This window comes from Herpailurus yagouaroundi, unplaced genomic scaffold (assembly GCF_014898765.1).
Source record: "Herpailurus yagouaroundi ecotype Mexico unplaced genomic scaffold, PumYag 199, whole genome shotgun sequence".
Taxonomy (NCBI): Eukaryota; Metazoa; Chordata; class Mammalia; order Carnivora; family Felidae; genus Herpailurus; species Herpailurus yagouaroundi.
The window spans coordinates 8,886,501-8,910,929 of NW_024412430.1; the positions used below are offsets into that span (position 1 = coordinate 8,886,501).

Sequence of the window (24,429 nt, forward strand, 5' to 3'; positions counted from 1 at the left end):
GGGAGAGAATCCCAAGCAGGCTCTGCACTGTCAGCACAGCCAGACATGGGGCTCGATCTCACAAAGCACAAGATCATGACCTGAGTCGAAATCAACAGTCGGATGCTTAACTGACTGAGCTATCCAGGCCCCCAAAATATTTTTACTCTTTGAAGTTACCTGACCAACACCAAATCAAAACAGACCACATTCACTTATAAGAATGATAGTCTAAATTGACAGCACTGAAATTTTAATTCACAGCCTGAGATCAATCCATTCAGCTCTTCTCTTTGGTAAAAAGATTTTAGCCAACCAGTTTTCTAGCCAGAGAGTTTATTACCTAAGAGTCACTTTCATTCTTATGTTTTTGCCACCACATGGTAAGTATAAATACCTATTTATAATCTTACTTTAGAAAAAGACTCACAGACTCACAGCCTCTTCTTGCCCTTCTCTCTTCATTTTAAGATGATCTGTACATATTCACTCCAACATTACTGAGGAGTCTTCAATGTGTCAGGAACTCTTCCCTCAAAAATGAATAAAAGAGGGGCCCCTGGGTGGCTCAGTCAGTTGAGTGACTGACTTCAGCTCAGGTCATGATCTCACGGTTTGTGAGTTCGAGCCCCATGTCAGGCTCTGTGCTTGTGCTGACAACTGGGAGTCTGGAGCCTGCTTCGGATTCTGTGTCTCCCTCTCTCTCTGCCCCTCCCCCACTCATGCTCTGTCTGTCTCTGTCTCAGAAATAAATAAACATTAAAAAAAAATTTTTTTAATGAATAAAAGAGAAGCCTTATTTTCAAAAGATTTCTTAATGTCACAACGATTTTTACTGATCCTATTTCACTTTGTTCTGTTTCCAGATTAAACTCCCTCAATTCCTTGACCCACAACGAAGTCATCAGTACTCATTTTTCCTTTCCACCTTATTCTATTCTTCTATCTCTTTCCATTCAACTTCTCCTTCACCCTCCATCCCCAAGCTGTACTATCTCTTTGAGGGTCACACTGTATTAATTATTCTCTTTCCATCCCTTTATTTCAGAATTACTATAGAACTCCCCTGTACTACCCTTGTTACAACACTTAATACGTTGCTAAAATCATTTATTTACTTCATTCAATCACCAATTACTTACTGAGTAATTCCTATGTACCAACCCCTGGTCTAGGTATTGAGGACATAAAAAATATATATTTGCCCGGGTGAAATCATATTGCAGAGTGGACTATAAGCAAGAAAAACAAGTAAAAAAATATTATGCCAGAATGTAATGAGATTACAAAAATTAAAATTAAACGGTTCATAGTTTTGTTGATAAATTGAAACACAGAATGTGAGAAAAGGCCAAGAATCAAGGATGATTCTTATATTTTTGGTGTGAGAACTGGATGAATGATGGCACTGTTTACAGAGTGGGGGAACACTGGAGGAAAAGGTTTGAGGGAGAAAGATTAAGAGTTGTGTTTGCCATGTTAAGCTTGAGATGCCTTGTTGATATTCAAGAATAGAAGTAGACGGTTAAATATGCAACAACTCCACGGCTCAGCAGAGAGGTTGGCCTAGAGCTCCAGGTATGGAAGGTATCAGCATAAAGACGGTATTTAAGGCCATGGATTGAGCTGAATGAAGAAATTATTTCAGAATTCAGAAGAGTGTTCAAGAGGCAGTGATACTGAGTGATTGAGAAAGATGAGGACAGAGGATTATTAACCAAGGATTTGGCAACACAGACATCAACAACTTGACATGAGTGGTTTGAGTGGAATGAGGAATACAAAAGCTATTTGGATAGGGAAGGAAGCAATGGGATGTAAGAAGCTGAAGAGCTCTTCCATAAAGAAGAAGAAAGAAAGAGGGCAAAGCTAGGAAAGAATATGGGTTTTACCTAAGGAGGGTTTTTTTTTTTCTTAAGAAATTTAAATAACCCGTTGGAGATGGAAAGACTGATGATGCAAGACAAAGTGGACAACGGAGGCACCCTAAGCCTTTAAGCCCTTAGGAAGGAAGGCAATAGGGACGAAGGTCCAAAATACAAGGGGAGAGCCTAGTCTTTGGGAAGGGCAGGCATTTTATCCACTGTCATAGGAAGGTAGAGTATACGGGTACTGATGCAGGTGGTTTGGTAGATGTGATGGTGGAATAATAGAAAACTGGCTCTAAGCAGGGATCCCATCAGGCAAGTACCACAGAAGGAAGAAGGATAAGGGAGCTGAGGTATATGGACAAAAAAAAAAGAAAAAGAAAAAGAAAAAGAAAAGGAAAAAGAAAAAGAAAAAGGTATACTGATAGAACATGAACTCCTAGCTAGATAAGGAAGGAAGCACATGAATGAGGTACAGTAAAAAGTAGAAAGGCTGGTGAACAGGAGCATCCAAAGGAGTTAAAAAACTATTTGAGACATAAGGAAACCAGGTAAGTAGATGGTGATTCATTTTTCTAAAAAGTTTATAAGTGGAGCAGTTCCCAGCACTGAGAAAGTTTAAGGTTGGACCATGGAAGCAGATTTCTGATGTGGGTGGAGGGTGGTCTATAAGGTGAGAGATCAGATGTTGGACGATCCACGTGGATGTGGTGATCACTAAGTCTGATGACAGGAACTGTGGAAAGGCCATGAGCCAGGGACTGATGAGGAGGTGTAACTAGGAGGCAATGACAGACCCAGAAGGGATAACAGTCTGACGGTGTGTATTTCAGAAGAGGCGGGGTTTCGAGCAAAAAAACAAAACAAAACAAAAAACTGAAGCAGCAAACGGGAGAAACGGGGGGTAGAGGTGAGGCTGAAGATGTGGGGTGAACAAACATCATAACTTAAGGACTATAAGGAAACAGAGTTCCTGGAAATAGTCAGGTAGGACAAGAAAGTAAACAGTTTTATTCAAGACTATGTCTCTATTTGATGATAATAAACTATCGATTCCAGGAGGCCAACTGGAAGGGTGAGGGGAGGGGGCACAGAAAGACCGGAAGACTGTGTCAGCTTAGGATATGTGTAGAGCCGATTGAGGATAAATTTCCCAGTAATAACAGCTAACCTGGGAATCATGGACACCGAAAAATCAACCAAAATAAACACCTTTCCTAAGTTTAATGAGAGTAGCTCAGTATCTTTCCAATACATTTTCTTTCTGTTTAAATTAGCAACTGAAGAATCCTGATGATAATCCCCTACATGTAGCAGGCCTCGCACCCTTCTGAGAAGTTCAGAAAAAGAAATGTTTATTTAATTTGTTCAATACGTTCAAGGGCTAGTTGGCCTGCAGGGGAAAATCCCAGAAAGGAATCTCAGGCATGTCAGCTTTTCCTTTATCCCCTTCTCATTTCATTTCTTCCTTTCACAAAAGTCAGGGGAGAGAAAAAGAGCAACCACAGTTGAGGATGGCGTGAGCCAGGAGCAGGGTTGTTCCGAGGATAAGCAGGACTCTCCAAACACCTACCTGCCTGTGACCTCACAGTAATACTTGTGCAGGTGTGGAAAGACTCCGGCAGCTTAAAATAACAAACACCGCAACAGCCTGTAACTGTCAGCCCTGAGGTTCGTTGTCCAACTGCACGCCACTCCCTAGACAATCCTTCTCTAGACAGAAGAATGTCCCACTTCGGAGAGAGTTCATATAAATTACGACTTTCTCGCCCTCAGATGAACTAATTTACCCGGATGAGGAATTCTGAGACTACTTTTTCTAACAGTGTGTATTCAACTTTCTGAAGAAGCAAGGGCTGTCCACATAATTACAAAGCTCCATAATCCAGTGGTGAGCATAGTACTATCCCCTAATACAATGGATCAAATCAAGACAAATCAATTCTGGTCGTCACCGTACATAAATGAAATGTCTAAAATATATGACTGACGTAGAAAAAAAACAATTATATTGTTACAGCCCTCATTTTAAGAAACATGCAGAATCACCCTATTGGCTTCAAGTGGAAGCACCATGGGAATACAGACATTCGGAATATCCCCGTATGAAACGGAAAAGAGAAAATAAAACGTAAATAACAAAAACACAACACTTCTAAATGCTGAAAATACCACAAAGGAAAAGTAAAGAGTGTCATTAGCACTATGACTTTTATTGAGCAGTAAGATTCTCACGTACGTCACAATGCCCAATATACCATAGATTGTCAATTGTCACCTGGTCAACTGAAAAATCATGTTGAATTTAACAAATCAATTGGGGGGAGGACAGATTTAACATAAATCCATCTGATAGACAGCATTGGTGAAACCTATCCAAGAACATTTCCTAATTTGGAAAAAGATCAAAGGGATCTCGAAGAGTCCCAGGGATGGTTAGCTAGAAACTACAGTGGATCATAGATTGTGTTATCTGCCCAACTGTAGATTTGTTCAATGGCTACCACTTGTTTGACCCTTCATTGTTGATACCTATTGACTGAGAAATAACATCTGTTCCCGTGACTAGCGCCAGATCACTCACAAGGAAATTACTCACACCAGGGATTATCTGAACCAATCTGGGACTGTGCAATATTGCACTACAGTGCAATAGCTCTGGGCTAGGGGAAATAGAACAAAGATCCCATACCACTTGATTGTAAGCTATCTGGACAAAATGAGACTTACAAATAGCAGGACATCCTTTTCCACAGCAAGGTTTTATTCATTATTTAGTGATTTATTAATATGTATTCATACACTAAGTAATTATGATTCTATCCAAGAGTAAAACTAACAAAAAAAATGATACCCAGGCTCAGTAATCTTATACACAAGGTCCACTTTGTAAAGATCATCTGTACTTTGCTGACAGAAAAAAGTAAACTCAAGGGTCATGACTAGCACTCATACATAAAGGGAAAATATTAAAATGTAATTATTAGAATTATTTTAACCTGTGGTCAGCTAAGATATTCAATATATAAGAATGCTAACTTTTTTGTTTTCTTTCTGGAAAAGTTAATCATTTTCTTTTTTTTTAAAGACTGGTATAAGTAGTGTTTCTATACCTTCCCCAAACAAAAAGTAAACAAAGAAGAATACAACCTCATGATATCAATTTTTTAAAGAAAAAGCAGTATTTATTTTTTCTTAAGTTTATTTATCTTGAGAGACAGAGAAAGCACATGCAGGTGTGCAGGATAGGGGCAGAGACAGGGAGAGAGAGAATCACAAGCAGGCTCCACACTGCCAGCACAGAGTCGAACAAGGGGTCTGATCCCTGAAACCATGAGATCATGACCTGAGCTGAGATCAAGAGTCAGATGCTTGGGGCGCCTGGGTGGCTCAGTCGGTTAAGCGTCCGACTTCGGCTCAGGTCATGATCTCACAGTCCGTGAGTTCGAGCCCCGCGTCAGGCTCTGTGCTGACCGCTCAGAGCCTGGAGCCTGTTTTGGATTCTGTGTCTCCCTCTCTCTCTGCCCCTCCCCTGTTCATGCTCTGTCTCTCTCTATCTCAAAAATAAATAAACGTTAAAAAAAAAAAATTAAAAAAAAAAAAAAGCAGCCAAACTGTTAAAAAAAAAAGACTTAAAAAAAAAAAAAAAGAGTCAGATGCTTAACTGATTGAGCCACCCAGGAGTCCTTGTAGTATCTATTTTTAATTAAGGTAAAATTTACATTTATGTCATGCACAGATTTTAATGCCCAATCCAATGTGCTCTGATAAATGTTTTCACTCTTGTGACCCTCACGTTTCCATCATTCCAGACAGTCTCCTGAGCCCCTTCCAGTCAATCCCCCCACCAGTGAAGGCAACTGCTGCTCTGATTTCTGTAGATGGAAGAAACACCCGGTTCATTTCCCTCCACACATTTCTGAGATCTGTCCACAATGCGTGCAATATATGCAAACGATGCATGTATCAGTAGTTCATTGTTTTTTTATTTGATAGAGTGGGGAAGAGGGGCAGAGGAAAAAGAGAGAATCTTTTTTTTTTTTTAGGTTTATTTATTTATTTGGGGGGTGGGAGGGGCAGAGAGAGAGAGTGTGAGAGTGCGAGACAGAGACAGAGAGTCAGAGACAGAGAGAGAGAGAGAGAGAGAGAGAGAGAGAGAGAGAGAGAGGGAGGGAGGGAGGATGGCAAGCAGGCTCCACACTGTCAGCACAGAGCTCAATATAGGGCTTGAGCTCACGAACCTTGAGTATGACCTGAGCCAAAACTGAGAGTTGAAGGCTTAACCAACTGAGCCACCCAGGTGCCCCTAGGGAGACAGTGACTCTTAAGCAGGCTCCATATGCAGGGCTCAATCCCCAACCCTGCCATCATGACCTGAGCTGAAATCAAGAGTTGGACATTCAACTGAGTGAGCCACCCAGGTGTTCCATTTAAAAAAAAAAATTTTAAGTTTATAAATTTTGAGAGAGAGAGAGCATGCATGGGACAAGGGGAGGGGCAGAGAGAGAGAGAGAGAGAGAGAGAGAGAGGGAGAGAAAAAATTCCAAGCAGGCTCCACACCATCAGCAAGGGGCTGATGAGGGTCTTGAACCCCACGAACCATGAGATCATGACCTAACCTGAAATCAACAGCCAGGTGCTTACCCCACTGAGCCACCCAGGGATGGTGCTTTTTTAATAACAAAGTAGTATCCCAATCGATGACTGACACAATCCATTTATCTACTCTCCTGCTGATAAATATTTGGGTGTTTTGTTTTTTTTTTCCAATCTTTGCCTATTGTGAATAAAGGTGCCTGTAAACACAGAATCCTGTTCTGCTGTAAATGTAATCATACCACCTTAAACTTAAGATAGCCTTCCACCCAACCAGAAGCTGAAGGATCTGACTCTATTGGCATTACAGTGAGGGAAAGGACCCTTACCTCTGCCAGAGCCCTGGCTGAAAAGATGAGACCCACTCCAAACAGCCCATACCTGTGCTAGGTCACACTACAGTCAGCTAAATAAACCTTGTGAGGAGAGACCTTCCCCTGGAACATTTCAAATAGGTAATAGTTAGGGGCAGTAGCAATAAAGCACATCTCTATTCTGACCCTAATGTGGTGTCACAGTGTTTCTATTACACGCAAAAATACAGTACTAAAAAACAACATCGGGGTACCTGGCTGGCTCAGTCTATAGAGCACCGGACTCTTGATCTCAGAGTAGTGCGCTGGAGCCCCACATTGGGTGTAGATCACTTAAAAACAACAACTGCAACACACATACACAAAAAAGGGGCTTTGATTTACTTGTCCTTTGAGGTCTCCTAACAGAGACATCACCTAATCAGCGGACAGCCATGTGCTAATTATGTAACTATCACTAAGTCCTAACTTCCCAATACACAGAATGGGATAATTATAGCATCTATCTTAGGGTCATTTTGAAGAGCAAAATTAGATGATGTATATTAAGTATGCATAGTGGCTAACACATTTAAGCACACAAATATTAGCTATTACTAATAAATTTTTTTTTCCAAAATGATTTAGAGAGTATAGCCTCCAATTTTCATTTTCCTTTTCCACTTCAAGATAAAGACCAGAGTTTCCCAAATGAGTTTCTTGCTCCTGAAATAAGTTCAAGGTCAGTAGGTATTATGGAAACCAAAGGGTTCCAAAACCAAGCAAGTTTTGGTTAAATAACTTTATTTTAAGATTGTATTTTTAAGTCATCTCTACACCAGTGTTGGGCTCAAACTCACAACCCTGAGATCAAGAGATGCACACTCTACCCACTGAGCCAGCCTGGTGCCCCTAAACAACTTTCTTTTTTTTTTAATTTTTTTTTTTAACATTTATTTATTTTTGAGACCGAGAGAGAGAGAGCATGAACAGGGAGGGTCAGAGAACGAGAGAGACACAGAATCCGAAACAGGCTCCAGGCTCTGAGCTGTCAGCACAAAGCCCGACGCAGGGCTCAAACCCACAGACTGTGAGATCATGACCTGAGCCGAAGTCGGACGCTTAACTGACTGAGCCACCCAGGTGCCCCCCTAAACAACTTTTAGAGAGCGAAACATCTTAGTGTTTGTTGTATGCCAATGCACACTATGACCCCTAACAGTGAGATCCGGTATATACTTATTTCCAAAGTAATTTGACCACGAAACTAACTCCTGCCCTATCGAGAAGATAGGATCCTGGGGCACTTTGGGAAATGCTAGTAGAAACAACACTAACTACACATATAAAACAAATAGTATTCTTATCAAAAAGATATACGTTCTTCCTATTTCATTTAGTTAAATGCTATCCATCTGTCAGATCTCAAGGAAGCCTTCTTTAAGCCTCCAAACTTAATCAAGACTTCCTGCTTGATACTCAGGTTCCCTGAGACTTTTCCTTCATCATCCTTACTGTGATTTGTATTAACATACTTGAAAGATTGATTACTGCTTTCATCTTGCCCACCAAACTATATTACGTTCAACCCTATATCTCTAGCATCTAGCACAGTGTTTGGTGCTAGATAATAAATGTGAAACACATATGTGAATCTAAGAATTTCACTGCAGCTTTGTCATAGTGAAAAACTGAAAATAACTCAAGCGTTTACTAACAGGAAAGTAAGGTAGTCTACATTTATATTATACAGCCATTAAAAAGAGTAAGTTTAATTTTTGTGTTCTGACATACCTACCTTAATTGAATGAGGAAGAAAAAATGTTCTTTTATTACATATATACCATATTGTGCATAGATGTCTAAAAACATATATAAACTGTTAAAAAAAAATTAACAGTGACTACACTTAAAGAGGAATAGGATTGGGAAAAGGTAATTTTACTTTTATACTATCCACATTTCTCCATTTTCAGTATTCTCCAATAAGTGTATTTCTTTTCTAATTAATTTGCTTTGAGTATGTCTACATAAATTCTCATCTGCTTTATGCTCAGTTTGTATTTGTATACTACTTCGTAAAGACATTTTTATAATGATCCCTATGGCAATCTTGAGAGGAAAATAAGACAAGAGATAGTATTAACTCCATTTTGCAAATTAAAATCTAGGTAAACTGCCTAACATCACAAAGCAAAATAAACAACAGAGGCTAAAATGTAGATCCTTTTTCTTCATCAATGTTCTTTTCATTACACATCACTGCCTTTCCAGGGACACAAGGCAGTCCTGCTACAATCAACATTTTAGTATGAAATGACTAGAAGAGATTTAAATCTATTTTCATCTCAGCAAGTCATGAGAGGACACTGCAGACCAATGGCCATAGAGGCCTCTCTTAAATAATCCCAGGGAAAGGTAGGTTACAAAATCCTAGTGCATGTTCCTATCAGACAACTCTCTTATATTAAGCTGAAATCTCTCTCTGTAACATTGACCTTTTGGTCCAAGTTTGGCCATTTAGAAAACCACAGAATGGGCTTCTCTCTTGTTCTGGAATATGCTCAAGCACATGAAGACAGCTATCACCTGGGTCCTTTGGAGAATGAGTCCTTTGCTTAGACAAACTTCCCAATAAAACATTTGTCATTATTCAACTTCTAATCCCAGTCGAGTCTTGACGAACCAGTTGGCAGAAAAGGGAAGCTATCGTGCAGGACTCTTACAAATGAGGTACAAATAAGCAACTGTCACTACAGTCCCTTAAGGAGAGTTACAGACAACCATGCACTCTCACCACCCTTTTGTTGGATGGCACTGAATCAAGCAGCTTTTTGGTATGAAGCATAGGAATGAAGACAGGGTCAGATGTTTCTGACAAAATCTTGGCTTTAGATAGATGCACATAGCTGGATCAAGAGAATTTGCTAGGAACACAGCCAATTATTACTCCTCCATTAGATGAACAATCAACCTAATGGCCTTTCATCAGTAAAATATTTCTTCTGTTTTTGTCAGATTCTCCAATAACAAAACACCTGCTCATTCTATCAACAGACAAGTGAGACTTCCTCATGATTTAAAAGAGGCAAAGAAATTAATGATAAAAATTATAAAATGAAACTTAGTGACTGAATTTGAGACTCATGGAAAGATCTAATGACATGGTTGTTAGAGAACATCAGGAAAATGAACAAAGAAAAGTACAAGGAGTCTAGGGAGAAAGGCTAGCACAAGAAGTACAAGTCCAAGAAGTTTCATACTTACAAGAGGTATAGTAAGCTACACTGTAGGTAAATACTTACTAAAATTGCTTTTTATCATCTCATGAAAAATAATCAGAATTAAATGCTTGCACAAAACCTTACAGCAAAAATACAGGACAAGGCAGACCTCTACTTGGAATAGCATAGCTTTTTATCCTGGTTTACCTATTAACAATGAGCAAAAACTTGCAAAAGTCTTCTCAAATGCTGCTTCAGGTTTTCTTTCTGAATTTGAACTTAAGTAAGGGAAAGAAGTCCATTGAGCACCCAATTGAAACTATCCCTCCTGGGAGGCCTGCATGGCTCAGTCCGTTGAGTGACCAGCTCTTGATTTTGGCACAGGTCCTGCTCCGAGGGTCATAGGACTGAGCCCTGCATCAGGCTCCGCTGAGTGTAGAGCCTGCTTGGGACTCTCTCTTCCCTCTACCCCTCTCCCCTACTCCCGCACACACTCTTCTCTCTCAAATAAAAAATAATAATGAAAAAAAATACCCCTCTTTACTCTTCTTACTGATCTTTCATTTCATCAGAATTTATCATAATGATATATATCATATATATTATTGTGCTTGCTTGCTGTCCAATGATGCAGAAAACTATATGATCCCTGAAGGCAGAGTCAACTCTTTATAACACTGCAAATATACGCACATATGGCTTTGTACATGGAGGGTGCTCATTAAATATCTGCAAGGTAAGTAAGTGAAGACAGAAAGAGAAAAAGGAAAGGAGATCAGAGGTGACCACGAACAGTTCACTTTGCTTTCTTAATTAAGGTTGAGACACTTACTATGATCCAGACCAATTACCTACATCATTTAGTTTAGCCTCACAAGAAGCCTAGGAAGTTTCCATTTGAGACAAAATAAAGCTCAGAGAATTAAATATTAAATGATGCAAGCCACACACTTTGTAAATCCAAACTCTCATTTATGTGAAATCAGTTTTATCTAATATGATAGCCGCACCCAAGATGCCCATGACTTCAATTATCTCCTTTCCATAAAGCTATGGGAGAAGAGGGAGATACCTACAGCAAATTAGTTGTGTACAATCCAATGCCTCTGGGCATCTATAAAAAGTCTGAATTTTCTCCCAGGTCACAAAAAATCCTCCTAAATAAGTAAAAGACTGGGGCAGCTGGGTTGTTCAGTCAGTTAAGCCTCTGACTTCTGCTCAGGTCATGACCTCAGGGTCCATGAGTTCGAGCCCTGTCCCCTCCCCCAACCTCCTGTCAGGCTCTGTGCTAACAGCTAGGAGCCTGGAGCCTGCTTGGGATTGTGTCTACGTGTCTCTCTCTCTCTCTCTCTCTCTCTCTCTCTGTCTCTTCCTCTGCCCCTCCCCCACGCATTATCTCTCTGTCTCAAAAATAAATTAGCATTAAAAAAATTTTTTTAAGAAGTAAAAGACTTATAACCAACAAAACAAGCGTTTTTACATTAGCCAAATACTTTGATCCTCAAAACAATCTTGCAAAAGAAACAGATGCTCCAATTATGTTGGTGAGGACACTTGGGGCTAAGAGCACTTAAGCCTTCACATTCTTCCTACAAACCTATGGACTTGGAGCTTACACAAAGAAATAGTGGTGGGCGTTTGGGTGGCTCAGTCGGTTGGGAGTCCGACTTTGGCTCTGGTCATGACCTCACAGTTCTTGAGTTCAAGCCCTACATCTGGTTCTGTGCTGACAGGTTGGAGCCTGGAGCCTGCTTCGAATTATGTCTCCCCTCTCTGCTGCTCGCCCACTCACTTGCTCTCTCTCTCTCTCTCAAAAATAAACATTAAAAAAAAAAAATAGCGGCTGTATAAACTTGGTGCAAACTTTGAAAGACACTCATGACATTATCCTCATTTCCCACTGCAAATACGTGATCGATATGGGAACCCTTCAACAACTCAATTCTCCACTTGCATTTTAGGTTCACTGTGCAACTGGTTAATTGTTGACCGCCAAATATATTTAGGAGGAGATAACACGTCCTGGTCAAAGAAAGGGCGTGGGAAAATCATTTTAGAAAAGGTTGTATTGCAGCCAAAACTAACTCTGGGCGGCGGTCCACAATCGCTCGCGCCAACTCCTCGCATTTCCTTTTTCCCCTCCACTGAACCATTCCTTTCTAGAGTCAGATTTGGTGCAACAGGCAGGTTCCTACCTTGGTCTGAATACTCTTATCAAACTTGTCATTTTTGAAGCTAAACGTATTCTGGTGCCTCTGAGGCCTGGAACGAGCCACGTTCCCTTTCTGGGAGCTCATCGTGGAAACCACAATCACCTCGCGTTGATACGAGGAAGACGCGGAGCGGACCAAGACGCCAGCAACTACTCAGCGGAGTCCACGCTTCTGTCACTGACCCGGAAGGAACTTATCCAGCCTTTCCGCCCCGCCCCCGTCAGTCCACGTGACTCATCAAGGCGGTCAAAGGACATCCTCTGGTGCCTCAGAACCCTCAAGGTTCTTCCATGCTAACCAGTCTCGACCCATCCCCCTCCGCGCAACCTCTCTCTCAAACCTGGCATCTGAATCCCGCTTCCTTCGAAGCGACTATTCCCCCATTGGTCCGAACATGGCAGTCCATCAGGGCGGAGAGGCGGAGAGCATTTGCTTCTATTGGCTCTTCTTTTCCGCAATCCCCGCCTCCTGCCGACTAAGCTCAGCCTCTCCCGGAGCCCGACTCCGCTGTGCGGCTTGTGATTGGCGGAAGGCCGGCTAAGCTAGGCTGCGTCCCACCCCCAGCCCGCTTGGAGGCTGGAGCCCGGGTCAGCTTGGCATCTCCCTCCAGTCAGTGACCAACTCCTGCCTTAGCGAGGCTTCTGCTCGCCCCCCTCGGTTCCCTTCCAGCCTTCCTCCCGCCACCAGACCTAGCCCCGCGGTGGCAGGCTGAGGAGGAGCGAAGAAAGGAGGATTAAAGAGAAGAAAGACCTCGCTGGGTCTGGGTGGTGTCTGCAGTGCCAGAAAGGGAGGTGGCGGCGGCGGCTGCGACCACGGCCGCGCGGGACGTGAGGCCCGAGAGCAGCCGACGGCGGCGGCCGCTCCAGAGCCTCGCGCCGGGGCCGTTAGTCAGCAGAACGCGAGCCCGTGTGCGGGAGCTGGGCCGGCGCGAGGCGAGACTCCAGAGCGCGAGCCGGCCCCCTCGGGCGCCGCCGTCCCTCCTCGTCCCGGCGCCGGGGGCTGCAGCCCTCGTCCCCCCCTCCTCGGCCGCGCCCGCCCGCAGGCCGGGAGAGTCCGGCGGTGGCGGCGGCAGCAGCGTGGGTCGCACCTTGTGGAGGACAGCGCGTCCGCACAGGCTCTCTGCCGGCCCTTTCTTCCCGACACCTTGGCCGCGGCCCCTCAGGTGCAGGTGCGTGGGGCCGCGGCGGGCCGGGCGCTGCGGCCGGGCTCGGGGAGGGGGCGCTAGGCCCGGAGCCGCAGCGCGGGAGGGCCGAGCCCGGGCCGGGAGGGGGGAGGGGAGCGGGAGGCGTCTTTGTTGTTGGCGACCGGGATCTCTCTCGGCGCCGGCGAAAGGCGGGCAAGCCACTTCGGATCGGCTCTGGTTTTGAGAGGCTTCTCCGGTGGTTCCGGGAGCGAGAGCGGTAGGAGAGTCCCTGCGATCGGAGAGGCTGCGGGGGTCTGGGGGCGGGAGAGACACGGACAGACAGACCGGGAAAGGTCTTGGGTCCTCCTTGCAGAAAAGGGTCTCGTTTCACTTGTTTTGCTGGTCTCCCTGTGGACCGCAAGATAGGGTCAGGTTCACGTTCTCCTCCCCGTCTCCCTGTGAGGTTGGCGATGCCTGTAAGCTTTCTCCTGAATGTCCTCGTGTGTGCCAGCCTCGATCTGAGATCGAATCGGCCCCGTTCTCGAAGATTTGTGTGTTCCCGGCGGGCCGTCGCAGGGTTCTTTTTCTCTAGGTGGCTCAGCTTGAACTGTTAAGAATTCTGTTTTCGAGCCCTAGGGCAGGCTCATCAGTAATTGCTTTGAGTTGGAAAATGAAAGATTTTGTTTGGATTTTTTTTTTTAACCCTAAAACGAAAGTTCTGTCGAGTTACAGTGTACGGTTGTGAAGGCTTTTTTTTTTTTTTTTAAAGAAGTGTGAGTTTAACCCTCGCTTCTTGTTTAAAAAAAAAAAAAAGAAGTTAAGAGCTCTGATCCTTGGGGAGATTTCTGCCAATGCCAGAACACGGTTGGATTTTTTTTTTTCCACGGTGCTTTGATTTCATTCTGCGTGAGGTGGGTTTGATAAGCAAAAAAGAGGAATAACGGAATACAGAGAGGGTGACCTTTAAATTTGGCTGCTTATGAAAAGGTATTTTTGTGTTTTAATATGTTTCGTAGTATATGTGTATATAATACTTGATGCGCAAGATGATTCATTGATTTTTTTTTTCCTAAGGCTCCAATAAAAAGAATTTTGGAGAGCTTGTGTCAGCATTTGGAACTGCCTAATGTGTCTGAGTAAAAAAATCAGGTACATGTTGTAATAGTATCTCCTTACGTTAACAGGAAAACTTAACAAAAAATGAACTTTTCTCCATAGTTTGTCTCTTTTATACGTTGATAGCGTAAACTCATTTGTGTATAGTATCTAATCGTAATCAGTATTTTAATAATCATAATTATGCCTAAGTCTTTGCTTGTTGGTTAATTTTTATTGTGAGAATAGAGGTGGGGGCTTAAAGAACAGTGGAGATAGCCATGTTCCTATTTACAAAGGAAATAAAATCCCTGTTGTAAAATAGTTGCTGTATTATTGGAGGTCCATGAGGTAATGAATAGCACCCTCACCCATATTTTGACCTCTCTTTTCTCCTACTCTAGTATTAATAAGGTTAATTGGGAAGGATAGGATTAGATTTTTAGCAGGCTAGGCAGTTTTAATTTTGTCCCTTGCTGTGCAGGACTGTACTGGGTAAGTGGCTTGTTTCCTTGAGTATCTTTGCCTGTTTTGAAATATGGATGCAGTGATATCTGACAAAGAATTTTCTGTATCCTGTGACAAACAAAATTATCATAAGTCATCATGGCAAAATAATGTTTTTGGTAACTTAATGAACACAGAAGTACTGGGCAATTAGTGTCTGTTCTAAGTTCTGTCACTGAATTGGTTTAGGACAAGCAAGCTATCCCACATCTGAATCAGTTTCTCCATCTGTGATATAAGGCTAATCAATGTGCCACCCGCTCCCTTTGTAGAAAGGGCAACGAGAACCAAGTTACTTTGGTTATGTGGCATTAATTGTTTTAGTTTAATAAGAGTACTTTTTAATGCAGTTCTCTTATTTCGGTATCCTTGAAGAATTAGCCTAAAGAAAGAGAATTGTAATAGGGAGACTGTCTACCCTTGTGCCATCATCTAAGAATTGATAACTCAATTGCTTCCTTGTTAAGATTGGTGTTAATATCTTTAGAATCAGTAACGACAAGAACATAGTGACAAATTTGTTGCTTTGTTGGTTTATTTACTGGTAGATTTTATTTCTAATATATCCAAGGTTTTGTTCTTCTCAAAAATTACTCCTTTTCCTACCTTGTTAAAAAATTCTCGTATACATTGCTCTGTGTTTATACTTCTCAAGCTCAGCCTTGTGAGTTGGGGAGGACAAGTGATGTTTTATGACATTTTTACAGATAAAGCCCAGAGAAGTTAATTCTTTGAATTGCCTAAAGCTACATAATTTTTAAGAAGCAGAACTGAGACTTGAACCTGGGTTTTCTGACTTCTAGCCCTGAATTCTTTGCTTTGGAGTAGTGTTTTCCAAACAGCTGTCTGGACCCAACAGTTTTTGCCAATTCGGATGAAATGAGAAATAGCACAGCAGTTTTAAGTATTGGCAACATATGATATCATGAATATTCATGCACTCATTACTCAGTTGAAGAAACAAATACAAAATGAAACGAAGCTTTCTTTGTACTCTGTACACCCCTCTTAAATCCTCCTTCCTCTTTCCCCCACTCCCAGCCACTGACCGGAAATTAAAATATATCCTTCCTATGTTTATACTTCACTACATGCCTTTATGTCCATGAACATATATAATATTTCTTTGATTAAGACTATTTAAATATGTTTGTATTTGTAGTTTGTTTTCTAAACTCAGTTTTCCAAGATTTATCTATGTTTATTCAGGTTACTCTAGTTTATTTTTACTGCGGTAATGGTATGTGTTCCATTTTGTGGCTGTCACATTCCTTTGGTCATTTTAGTTTTTTCCAACTGCTTATTAAACACTGACGTAGGGAATATTCTTGTATATGTTTACTTGGGTTCACGTGCAAGACTTCCTCTAGGGCAGTGGTTCTTGAGCCTGTATCCCATTTTTATAAAAGTATATTATAGCTTGAGGTGCCTAGGTGGCTCAGTCATTTAAGCACCTGACGTCAGCTCAGGTCATGATCTCAAGGTTCCTGAGGTCAAGCCCTGCATCAGACTCTCTGCTGTCAGTGCAGAGCCTGCTTCAGATCCTCGGTCCCCTTCTGCTGTGCCCCTCCCCCACACTTGCATACCTGCTCACCCTCTTTTTCAAAAATAATAAATAAATTAAGAAAAAATATTTTATAGCTTTCCCAATACTGCCGTAAAATGAAATTCAAAATAATACACTCATTTAAAATTTAAATGACCTTACAAACTTATTAGTAACATTAAAACTTGTAGTAAATTTACATTATATTTTAAAGTAATGCTCTTACTAAAATATGAGAATTTATAACAAAGTAGTATATTTCACTGTGTAAATGCTCAGACCAAACCACACTCTAATCTTGCTACTGAGGGTGATAGTAGACTAGCAAATCAGATTTCTGGGAGCTTATTAGAAATCAGAATTTCAGGCCCTACCCTACTGACTGATGCTGAATTTTGACAAGATTCCCAGGTGATTTGTGTGCACATTGAAATCCAAGAAGCACTGCTAGAAGAAACAGTAGTACCCAGATACTTGGCATCCATATTAGTATCACCATGAATAGAGTAAGCTGCTGATGCAAATTAAGATAGGTGTGTTGAATGGGTTTAAGTACCGATGGTGGCACTATCATTGATAAATGAGTTTCTGAAGTAACTATTTTCGGTAAAGTTTGGACAAAAATAAAAGTGCGGTCTTCTCTCTTTATATACTGGTCACATTCTTTAAAATCTTCATCTATATTAAAGCAATACAAATATACTTTGTGTTAAGTCCTGTTTATAAATATCTGACCTTATTTCCCCCACCCCTCCTCATCCCCTTAAATGAGTGTCAAGCAGAATATTCAAAAGTCACAAGACATGGGGCAGCATTATTATCTGTATGCACCAAGAGTGCCTGGTGTCCCTGGCAGCTGTTCAGTAGTGCCCCCATTTGTTAAACTAAAAAGCCCTCATTGAGGAAGATTGCCCTGAGATGTAAATCTAATGGTAGAGTGCTAGAACAAAGGGTAGGAGTAGCTTCAACTTTATTGGATAACTACCAGTTTTCTCTCAAGTGTTTCTATAGTAATGGATGAGAGGGTCTATCTTCTCACCTTCCAAATAACTTTATTAGACTCCTTATGGTTTGCCATTCTGAGGAGTATATGAAGAGGTACCCCACTGCAGTTTTCATTTGCATGTCACCAGTTAGCCCTGTAGTTGAGAACACTTTCATTTATTTTTTGGCCATTTTTTTTTCCATTCATGTTCCTTTTCTGTGAATTGTTTACTTGGGTTTTTTAAGTTTTATTTATTTACTTAGAGGGAGAGAGAAAATCCCCAATAGGCTCCTACTGTCAGCACAGAGCCTGATGCGGGACTGGAACCCACGAAAGCCGTGAGATCATGACCTGAACTGAAACTGGGGGTCGGACGCTTAACCGACAGTCACCCAGGTGCCCCTGTGACTAAACATTCTTAATTCTAGTCAAATATATTATTTTTTTAAAAAGATTTATTTATTTAAGTAATCTCTACACCTGACGTTGGGCTGGAACTCAACTCAGCGACCCCATGGTCTACCAACTGAGCCGGCCAGGAGGAGCCCCCAAATATTTTCTTTTATGATTGTGCCTTTTCTCTTAAAAGGAGTTATTTTCTATCCTGAGGTTATAAATATTCTAATACACCTTTTTAAAGTTTTACATCTCCATATTTAGATCTTAAATTCACATGGGACTATTTTTATATGAGGTGTTTGTGAACCTAAATTTACTCAATAAAATCACTACTCTCCATAGTGAAATTATGTCATTGCTTATGCTAATGTGTTCTGATGAAATGAGTGATAGTAGATTGTATTTAGTTTTTAGTAACTTTTGTGGCAAAATTAAAATTTGGGAACTCTACCATTCCAACTTTTAAAAAATTTAGGGGTGCCTGGGTGGCTCAGTCAGTTGACATCCAACTTTGGCTCAGGTCACGATCTCACAGTTCCGTGGGTTCAAGCCTTGCGTTGGGCTCTGTGCTGACAGTTCACAGCCTGGAGTCAGCTTCGGATTCTGTGTCTCCCTCTCTCTCTGCCCCTCCCCTGCTCATGCTCTGTCTGTCTCTCTCTTTCTCAAGAATAAATTAAACATTAAAAAATTTTTTGAAATAAAAAATAAAAATTTAACTGGTTTTTGAAATTCTTAAGTTTTGGGAACCACTGCTGTAGAGTATTCTAATTCCCATGTTCCATTCTGTCTTACATTAAGCTTCTGAAGCATCATAGAAAGTGAGCAGGCACTCATTAAATACTGATCTTTCATCATCATTTACACCCTACACACTTCGGTTTGTTTTACATGTGTTTTCATCACTTTGTATTTGGGCTAGAATTTTTTTAATGGTTATTTATGACCCTAATTTTTAAACAATTTTAGAGTAAATTTAAATATTATTTTAATGTTAATTTGGCTCAGATATAGCTCTTAACTATTTTGTTTTCCCTAGAATTGGAAGTGAGAATGGTTACACAAGTTCTTGGATACAGTGAAAGGTGAAAAGTGGTAAAGGGAAATTAGGTCAGTGTCTGTTGTGTATTAGTTTCTATTACAGATTTTGGGGGTACATCTGTAAACAAGCAAAGATCCCTAGCTTCCTAGGGCTTGCCACCTAGCAGAGGACCATACGGAATATACAAAATTTTTTAAATATCTTAATATTTAGAAAGTGATAAGTACTTCTAAAGAAAAAGTAGTGAAAGGTAAGGAGAAATCAAAAGGAGGCAGTTTGACACATTAAATAAGGTGGTTAGGGTAAGCTTCACTGAGAAGGGGAGCACGAGCAGAAATGTGCAGCCAGGGCAATCGCCATGCAGATACTAGCAAAATCTTGGAAGAATGGACAGAATATAGTCTTTAGGTTAAACATGTATCCCTGGTTCTGCCACTTAATAAGTTGTGTGAACTTGGACAAATTAACTGAAGCCTTGATTCCCTCCTGTATCAAAGGATGATAACCTGAGAAAAGTATTATTAAGATGAGAGAAGATAACAAGTGAAAACACCTACCTCTTGCCCCCACCTGGTTCTCATATGGCACTCTGTACTCTAGTTTCATAGCATTTATCACCATGTAATTATCTGTCTCACCAGCTGATAAATTTTATCCCACCTATTCTGAAATACAAATGGGAAGAACAAGTCAGTGTCATAATATATTTTATTAACATACATTCATTTGTAAACTACCTGTAACCCTTTTTATATGTGAAAATCCTCTCAGCTTGGTTGAGAAAGTGTTTTGTATTTATATTGTCTTTGTGCTAGAGCTTCAAATTGTATTACAGGCATTAGCTCATTGATCACCACGTACCATCTTTGTGATGGAGGCAGTGGGTATGTATCCTCTTGCACTTGGAAAGAATTGAAGCTGCTAAATGGTATAAAGTGACACAGAAATTCAAGGAGAATTTGGATGAAATCTGATTACATTTGGTTACATTTTCCCTGTGCTCCTTTTTTTTCCTTTCTACAACATTGCTAAAACTGACTGTATAAAAGCAAAAATATGTAGCTTATGTTATATTGTTAAACCGTGGCCTTTGGAAAATCATTAGGACACAAACAATATTCTAGCTATGACTTTATTTTCAGTTTTCTTCCATGAAGCTTCTCGTAGTATCTAAGGATGCGTTATTAGAATTGGCACCTGGGTGGCTCGGTAGGTTAGGCATCCAACTCTTGATTTCAGCTCGGATCATGATCTCACTGTTCGTGGGATCAAGCCCTGCTTAGGGCTCCGTGCTGGCAGCGCAGAGCCTACTTGGGGATTCTCTGTCCTCTCTCTGTCCCTCTGCCCTGCTTGTGCTTTCACTCTCTCAAAATAAATAACGACAACAAAAAGAACTGGCAATAGAGGTCTTTACTCTTAAAAATACATACTGCTAAAGATATTCAAACATTATGGTTGTCTTAGATTATTAAACATTTATTTTTAAGAGGTAGTCACATTAAAAGAATAGGATTAGGGTAATAAGTATATGCTTAGTATAGGTCAGGGTGAAGAAGAAAGGGGGTTGAAAATAACCTCATTAACTTGGTGTAGTAAGCAAGTATATGTTCTCATCTCAACAAACCCAGAGTGAAACAAGAATGCCTCTAGGAACAAAAATAGAAGACATTATCATTTTATCACTTGCACTAAACTTGTTATGCTTCTGAATTTAGATTGTTCTTAAATGTGTTTTTAAGTTAAAATCAATGGAAATAATTCCTCTAATAAACCTTTCCCAAAAATACTATCCACTGACTGTGACCTAGATACTTTGTTTAATTTTTTACTCTGTAGCTTAGCCATCCCCAACCCCAAAGGTATATGTTCTCTGCATATCAGTTATTTGGTAACTGGTTTGGACAAGCTTATAGCGGAAATGAAATGTACTACAAGTTACATTTTGTTCAGAGCTTTTTAACAGACTTTAATGTTGCTTTTTATTAATAGAGATTTAGGGCAGTAAAGTTATTAAGAGTGAGAATAACTTTTTAAAATTATACATTAAGGACATTCAGGTATAATTCTCTAGGGTAATGGTTTTCAATTTTTTTGTTAGAATACATAAAGACATTTTGCTTCATGACTTGATACATGCATATGCACACTCAAAGTTTCACCGAAGAGAATCTATCTGTCAGCTCAGCATGAACATTGTTCAAGGGAGATTTTTCCCCCTAGGGAAAGGAGTAAAACTTAAACAGGGGCTTTAAAACAGTAAAAGTTGTTTCATTTATTTGTAGGGGAAGTGATTGAGTTGGCGGGGTGGGGGGGTGGAATCAGCCAACAGAAAAGAAACAGTATGCACAAAGGCACAGAGGGAAGAAAGAACAGGTCTGTCATTAAGGAATAGTATGATGTTCAGTAGAACGGATGAATAGGGAAATGCTCAGAAATAAGGCTAGAGACTGGGAAACAGAGGATGAGGAAATGCTGTATGACATACTAAAGAATTTATTCAAAAGGGCTTGTAGGGCGCATTGAAAGATGTTAAACAAAAAAGTAACATCACCTGGCATCAGTATAGAGTGTGGACTAGAGGGATAGGAGATAGATTTTAGTGAGTGATTTTTCTAATGTTAAATAAAAAGTGATTGAGCAAAGGGGCACCTAGGTGGCTCAGTCTGTTGGCGTCTGACATCAGCTCAGGTCATGATCTCACCCTTTGTGAGTTCGAGCCGCACATCAGGCTCTGTGCTGACAGCTCAGAACCTGGAGCTTGCTTTGGATTCTGTGTCTCCCTCTCTGTCCGTCCCTACCTCCCCCTCCCTGCCTCTCTCTCTCTCTCTCTCTCTCTCTCTCTCTCTCTCTCTCTCTCTCCTCTCCCAGTAAATAAACATTAAAAAAATAAACATTAAACAAATTTTTTTAAGTGAGCGAAGATGTGGCTGACGGAGTGGAGAGAGATACATAGGAGATGATGGGCCTTGATTGAACGAGAGGAATGAAGAAAGGGAAAGGGAGGAGAGGGCTATACAAAAGGAAATATTCAGGGTCTGTAGCTTAGGGGAGATGTCTGTGCTAAAGATTTAAGTTTTTAGATTTAGGCCTTGTTACTGTGTAAGAAGTAGTTAAAGCCACGGGTATGATTGAGATAAAAAGACAGGAAGACGGGGGCGCCTGGGTGGCTCAGTTGAGTGTCCGACTTCGGCTCAGGTCATGATCTTATGGTTTGTGAGTTCAAGCCCTGCGTCGGGCTCTGTGCTGACAGCTCAGAGCCTGGAGTCCACTTCTGATTCTGTGTCTCCCTCTCTCTCTGCCCCTCCCAGGCTCACACTCACTCTCTCTCTGCCTGTCAAAAATAAATAAACTTAAAAAAAAAAAAAAAAAAGACTGGAAGACAAAAGACCAAAATACTAGTTAAACCCATGGGTTTGGGTGAATTAAACTTAAGGTAACTAAGGTGTGGGTTGATTGCATTTATGTCTAATTCTAAAGCTTAGTACTAAAACTTTATTTTTTTAGGGTCAAATTTCCCCAAAAAGGAAAGAACAAGAAGAGGCTACCAATTTTAAGTTTTGAAATTACTTCAAAAAAATTTTTTGACATTAGTGCCTGTTACAGTTTTTTACATAAGTTTTCTTTTTCACAACAATGTGTATTTTAACAAAAATAGAAAGGACATAATGTCCAAATGGAAGGGAAACCTTTAAAATTATTAAGCCCACTACTCTTGTCCTTAGTTTTTCTCATTTCGCCAAAGAATGATAACTTCATCATAGACCAGTACCAGTCCTCAAACAACCCTTCCTGAAAGACTTCTGAGATGACAATTTTATACACAAAAATATAGTACATTGTTATTGTTGTATAACAAACTTCAATTGTTATAGCCGAACACTTATGTTAAAAAAGAAAAACTAAATATTGTATTTTTCCCTTGTTAGAAACTCTTTCATATTTTGTTTCGCAGTAAAGTGATTTCTCAGTACCAAATTTCTAAGAAATTAACAAAATTTTAAACTGAAGCAACTCAGAAATACACAGCATTAATTCATGAACTATTTCCTTTTGTTAACTTACTAGATACTTCTGGGTTTTGTTTATTATGACTTATTTTTAAAATTGCCAAAAGTCATTGTAAATCCAAATGTTTTTATTATTCTTTTTAAGATTTTATTTTTATGTAATCTGTACACCCAACATGGGATGGGGCTTGAACTTTCAACCCTGAGATCAAGAGTTGAATGTTCCACGGACCAGGCCAGCCAGTTCTCCCCAACTGTTTTCAGAAATAGGGCATCAAATTGCTCTAACATACCACCGCTTACTCTCTTACCTTGTCCCGGTTTGGGAATATTCTCCTGTATGCATAAACTTATTTGCTTATAGAAATGTAGCTATTGCCTAGTCAGCTGTAACAGCACATCTTTAATGAACACATTTTTGGGGGTTCCTACCAAAGTGAAGAACAGAGCTAAGTAGGCTCCATGTTCTTTAAATCTGAAGTTCTGCTTCTGCCTTTAATAATACTGGAAAGCAATTAGAGTAATACAGAAAAAAACCAAGGTTCAGAGACTTATAGCCACCATTCTTGCCAGCATTCTCCTCCCCTAGGTCCTGAAGGGTATGGACGTGGTTAGCAAGACATTTGCTGATATTCCTTGATGTTGATGCTAAAAAAGGAAAAGGGAAGGACTCGGCTTCTTACTGTCTGGGTATCCTGGTCACTGGATAGTCTACTTTCAAATTTGAGTGAGGGTAGTCTCTGCCACCTGAGGCCTTCAGCAGCTGTCAGTTGACTACCCTAAGTAGATGCAAGGCAAGTCGCCTTTAAAGATAAACTTGCTGTTTTTATGGGTGTGTTAGGGCATTGATTGGTACCTTAGCACTTAAAGACAATATGCTGCACCTGGGGGCTACAGGCACAAATCATTTATTTTAAATGTCTGAACAATTTAAAAATGAATACTTCAGTGTCCAACTCTTGAGTACAGTTCACATCATGATCTCACAGTTCACTTCATGGAATCGTGCCCCACATTGGGCTCTGTGCTGACTGCAAAACCTGCTTGGGATTCTCTGTCTTCTCTCTCTGTCTCTCTCTCTCTCTCTCAATAAATAAACGGTTTTAAAAAAATGAATGCTTCAAGATGTAAATCCTTCTTGTTAGCACACATTTTATATCAAAAGAAACCCTCAAACATAACAGAATGTTGTTCCATTTTTGCCAAAAGGAAACAAATTATCTCTTCAAAATAATTCATGAGTACTAGCCTCTTTACAGTGGCCTCCCAAATTAATCAATTGGGAAGCATTTCAACTTTTTTTCTTTTTGGCCAGCCATCAAATAATCCTTTAGATAAAGTATTTCCCAACATTTTCAAAAGACACTCATAACTTGATATATAAAAATATTACAGTTTTATAATCAGGAAATTGATTTGCTGTGTTGCATTTAATGGGAATTGGCCAGATACAACATCTTTAGCTGGCAGATTAGTAATTTGTATGTGCAGTAATTGTCCTCAACTTAATGGTCTGTTTATTTAACTGCCTCTCTTAAGGATTTTAAATATATCA

The 24,429-nt window shown here is 40.5% G+C and overlaps 2 protein-coding genes across 5 annotated transcripts in view; one reads left to right on the forward strand and one right to left on the reverse strand.

Moving 5' to 3' along the window:
- Positions 1-12,521, reverse strand: part of CUNH9orf85 (chromosome unknown C9orf85 homolog) — a 107,312-nt gene extending 94,791 nt beyond the window's left edge. The window contains exon 1 of one of the 3 annotated variants that reach the window (XM_040449356.1): positions 12,156-12,521. In XM_040449356.1, the coding sequence (XP_040305290.1) occupies positions 12,156-12,257 (102 nt within the window). In that variant the 5' untranslated portion in view covers positions 12,258-12,521. The remainder of the gene's footprint in view (positions 1-12,155) is intronic. The other 2 variants (XM_040449355.1, XM_040449357.1) reach the window with 2 other exon arrangements.
- Positions 12,522-12,916: 395 nt separating this feature from the next.
- The window catches only part of ABHD17B (abhydrolase domain containing 17B, depalmitoylase), a 51,575-nt gene continuing 40,062 nt past the window's right edge, over positions 12,917-24,429 (forward strand). Inside the window, exons 1-2 of one of the 2 annotated variants that reach the window (XM_040449353.1) lie at positions 13,323-13,341; positions 14,371-14,445. The gene's annotated coding sequence lies outside the window, so the exon portion shown is untranslated. Of the gene's footprint in view, positions 13,342-14,370; positions 14,446-24,429 lie in introns of both variants that reach the window. The other variant, XM_040449354.1, reaches the window with a different exon arrangement.